This window comes from Plodia interpunctella, chromosome 25, assembly GCF_027563975.2.
Source record: "Plodia interpunctella isolate USDA-ARS_2022_Savannah chromosome 25, ilPloInte3.2, whole genome shotgun sequence".
NCBI lineage: Eukaryota > Metazoa > Arthropoda > Insecta > Lepidoptera > Pyralidae > Plodia > Plodia interpunctella.
The window spans coordinates 406,405-410,728 of record NC_071318.1 but is presented as its reverse complement, the minus strand read 5'-3'; the positions used below and the strand labels follow the sequence as shown (position 1 = coordinate 410,728).

General features: G+C 41.6%; 1 protein-coding gene across 1 annotated transcript; it reads left to right on the top strand.

Moving 5' to 3' along the window:
• The first annotated feature begins 1,076 nt into the window (after positions 1-1,076).
• Achl (Achilles) lies at positions 1,077-3,622 on the top strand. The gene has a single exon (XM_053764192.1). It carries the CDS (start codon positions 1,168-1,170, stop codon positions 2,365-2,367), a length of 1,200 nt encoding a protein of 399 aa, XP_053620167.1. The 5' UTR covers positions 1,077-1,167; the 3' UTR covers positions 2,368-3,622.
• The last annotated feature ends 702 nt before the right edge of the window (positions 3,623-4,324 follow it).

The window sequence follows — 4,324 nt, the reverse complement described above, 5'->3', positions numbered from 1 at the left end:
ATATAAAAATAGTTCATACTTAATCTTATTTGTTTTATAAAGGCGTTATGTACCCGTACACTAGCGCCACCATCACTTTTTTGTCAATTTCTAAGCGAAAAATAAGTATTATAGTTTTTCATTACATTCATTAAATCATTGTAGTCATAGTTGACTAAATCAAAAACGGATATTGATATAAATGTGATAGTGTGCGGCAAATAGCGCCTTAATAGTAAGTTGGGCTTTAAAACACTGTCATTCGCTCAACAAGAATATAAATACTTATGTATATGAATATATATTTACATAAATATATATTCATATACATAGGTATTTATAAAGTACATTAATGACACATGTCATTAATGTACTTTATAAAAACTCAGTAGTTATTATTAAAACAACACAGATCAACAAGTTTTAGATTGTAATGATTGTGAGACATTTCTATTCGTATAGATAATTGCACGCTAGACCGTTTACTGCGGCCACGCGCGCCGCAATCGTGCTAAACTCTAATCACTACCGCGATAAGGGTTGCCAATCGATTATAAAAAAATAAATAATAAATTATTTATTTATTTATATAATCTATACTATTATTATAAGAGGTAGGCGTTTGTGAGTTTGTATGTTTGAGGCGGGTACTCTCTGAAACTACCGAACCCATTTCCAAAATTCTTTCACCTTTAGAAAGGTACATTATCCAAGATTGCTATAGGCTATATTTTATCTCAAAATACCTACGGGAGCGAAGCCCCGGACAACATCTAGTTATCTATAAATAAGTGGACAACTTCCTTTTGGTTGATTTATTTTTCTTTTATTTTTGTAAAATGTAATTAAATGATCTATCTACCTAAGCACTAATCTTGTGTCGCGGTTCCGATGGATACAAACAGAGAAACGGGCACAACACACCAAGAACCGAAGACAAATATATTTGTGATCATGTGATCCTGTATGTACTTACTTGTGTACTTGTCCTTTATCAAATGATCTGACAACCCTGCGCATGCCCCGACGCAGAGTCTGCAATGTCACTATTCCGAACCTTTTACCGCGCATCTACGCGATCTTATAAAAGTGGTCGCGACTCGCCGCGCGCCCGCAGTCCATAACGCGCGCCCGAGCGACACACACGCTCCTGTAATGCTATATTATTAGTTCTACACGTGAAACACAATGGAGGGGCTCCCCCCGCAAGAGGACGAGGGTATTTCCACCGACCGCAGGCCCTCCACCGACGACCACGCCGATCTCTCCGACTCGGCCTCTGACACGGGATCGGGAAACGGCAAAGACTCCGGCTGCGAAGTTGCCGTTGAAACTCAGGAGCCCCCGTACACGCCTCCAGACGAAGAGCTCGCCAACAGAATCGTGTCCCAAGTGGAGTTCTACTTCTCCGACGCCAACATCACTAAAGATGCCTTCCTGCTCAAACACGTCAGGAGAAACAAGGAAGGGTATGTGTCGTTGAAGTTGATATCTAGCTTCAAGCGCGTCAAACACCTCACGAAAGACTGGAGAGTCGTCGCTGAGGCTTTGAAAAGGTCTACAAAGTTAGAAATAAACGAGGCTGGCACAAAGTTGAGGAGGATCGATCCACTGCCGGCTTACGATGAAACGACGCCGTCCAGGACTGTCGTGGCGGTGCGGATGCCCATCGACCGCCCCACTGTGGAGAATGTGTCCAGGTTGTTCGCGAGTTGCGGCGAAATCGCGCTCGTTCGCGTGTTGAGACCGGGAAACCCCGTGCCGGCTGATGTGCGTCAATTCCTCAACAAGAATCCGAGTTTAGTTAACTGTGTGTGTGCGTTAGTAGAGTTTACTGAGTCAGAATCCGCCAGGGAAGCTTTACGGCTTCAAGCAGGGGACGAGGAGGGTATGAAAGTGTACGAATTGAACGGAGTGCCTCGAGAGCCGAAGAGGAAGACCCCAGCACGTCGCCCGGCACAGCGCCGGCACGAGTGCGAGTATTCCTCGTGCTGCAGTGGATCCGAAGCAGAGTTTGAATACAGATATACAACACCGTACTACCGGCGGAGTTCCAGTGGTTTCTTTGCGCCGCGTTCTCCAGAAATCCAAACTTGGGTGCCGCGTCGGCCTTCCACCTGTAGTCACAGCTCGGATTCAGGTGTGTCCTTCTACTGCAACTCTAGGCGGACGTCGCAAGTCAGCACCGGCAGCGCGAGTAGTGCTGAAGGCTGGCTTTCACGGAGATTGTCAGGTTGTTCGTTATCTGGTACGGAGTGTGGAGGAAGGCGATTATCGTGCGCGCCGAGGTTCGAGCCAAGGGCGCCTTTGGTTCCGGACGGGACGCGAGGCTTCCACGCCGCGGCGCGCCAGCGGCGGATCTCGGACCTGGCGCTGTACTCGCGCTAGAAAGCGGCCGCCGACCGTGACACCTTTCTAAACATTGAATAACGCCTTTCACGTTTCGATAGGAAGCGACCGTCCGATTGTGATCGTGTGCGCTCGCCATTAGTCTAAGATTTCCTTATTTTCTCTCTTTGTACGCTGCGCGAAACGAATACTTACCTGTTATAAAATTGATAGTTACCTGCCTCGGTATGTGTTCGTTTTGACGGTGAATTGTGATCGATAAGCTCATTTAGTTCTTAAGTAACACAGCTGTGTTTAGTTTGTAAATTTGTGTAATTTATTAGAGTTTATTTATTTGTATTTATTGATGAGTTGCGCGCGCGCGGCGGGGTCGAGTTTTCATCAGAGTTATGTTAGAGTTGTTAGCACAAACAAACATACAAAATCGACATTATGCGATTGTAGACTCCACCAAGAAGCGAAGGCAGTAAACATTAGAAATTCAGAAGCTGCATACGTAATTTCATATGCTTGTTACATATTTAAAGTGGTTACGATAAATATGTGCTGCTTTCAGAGCATGAACATTATGTAACATGCATCTAAATAACTCTCCTTTCAAAAAATAAATAACCTACTTCAAAGAGCAGCGGTTATGTCATCTGAATTCAATCCGAGTGTAGGTTTGCTGCGAAAATGCTGCTTGGTTTTGGATTCAAATCCTAACCTAACTTTTTTATATAAATTATGAGAAAGAAATATTAAAACTAATTATTTTTTTTCTAGAAACAACGATATATACTAAAAGAATAAAAGTATTTACTATACGTTAAAAAACTAATTAAAAATAAATCTACTGCAGAACTGTGCCCAACAAACAGACAAGCACGTCTCCCTATATCTCTTATTCAGCATTCTGTCGGTTATTTCTAGGGAGATAATAGTTATATTCTTTAATATATTTTTGCCTACCTATTCTTCTCCACTTCGTACGCTCCTCATTGTCTCTAGTTGTCAGACCATTGACACAATTTGTTTGCCTCTTTTGCCAGGGGCATCTGTCAAATAGAAAACATAACCTAATTTTGGAGTGGGTTAAAATGATCTGCCTCCTCACTTGGTCTATAAGACCCCGTTTCGTTTGGGCGAACCTGACAAATAAAAAATTAAGTAATAAGTCAGTCGCGCCATTTTTTTTTAAGTTAGCTATTAAGAGATGTGATGTATGTACAGAATTTTATGAGAAAAACTATCGTATTTATTCCGCGTCATTGACGAGCCGGGATTGTAAATTTTAATATAAGTTTTTGGAGAATTAAGTTTCTTTTTAATTAAAACCAAACTACTTACCTATATGCGACTATTCACCATTAGATTGCGGTAGTCGTGGAAGTTATGTCAGATACTTTTTACATGACCAGATTGGACACCACCTACCTAGTGATCTCAATTTATTCCCAAAAAGTTTGACACAAGTAATAGATGGGTTTGTTCCTGGTTTTTTGGGGACTGGGAAAATACTGGAAGCAAACCCATTTCTTGACACCAGTGTTAGCAATAACACACTCAATAAATAAGAAGATTAAACAACATTTTAAAAATTAATAAAATATCTCGACCTTCTGTGGGGAAAGTGGGTTTTTGAGCTCGATCGCCTTGTCGAATCGATTTTAAATGACAGACATATCAAGTGAATATATTGCAACTTGATAGCATTTACCTACATGTTGAATTGAAACCCTTTGAGGTCATTTTGAGTTGTATGGGTCAAGGTCTTCAGTATAATTTGGGAAAAGTTGTTTTGTATCATGGACGCTGAGAGCAACTGGTAATAAGGCAGGAAGGGTAAACACAAATTTTACATTTCAACAGCTAAATTAGTAATTATATTTCTACCGAAAATCGTAATAAGAAATTGCTTGACTGCCACAATGGAGGGTAAAGTTTTACTAAACGTGACGGACGGCGCGCCGGGTAAATTGAACGTCAAATTTGACGTTGCAACTCACCTTTATTA

Coding starts and splice junctions, on each gene's coding strand:
- Achl (XM_053764192.1), top strand. CDS start 1,168: ATGGAGGGGCTCCCCCCGCAAGAGGACGAGGGTATTTCCACCGACCGC.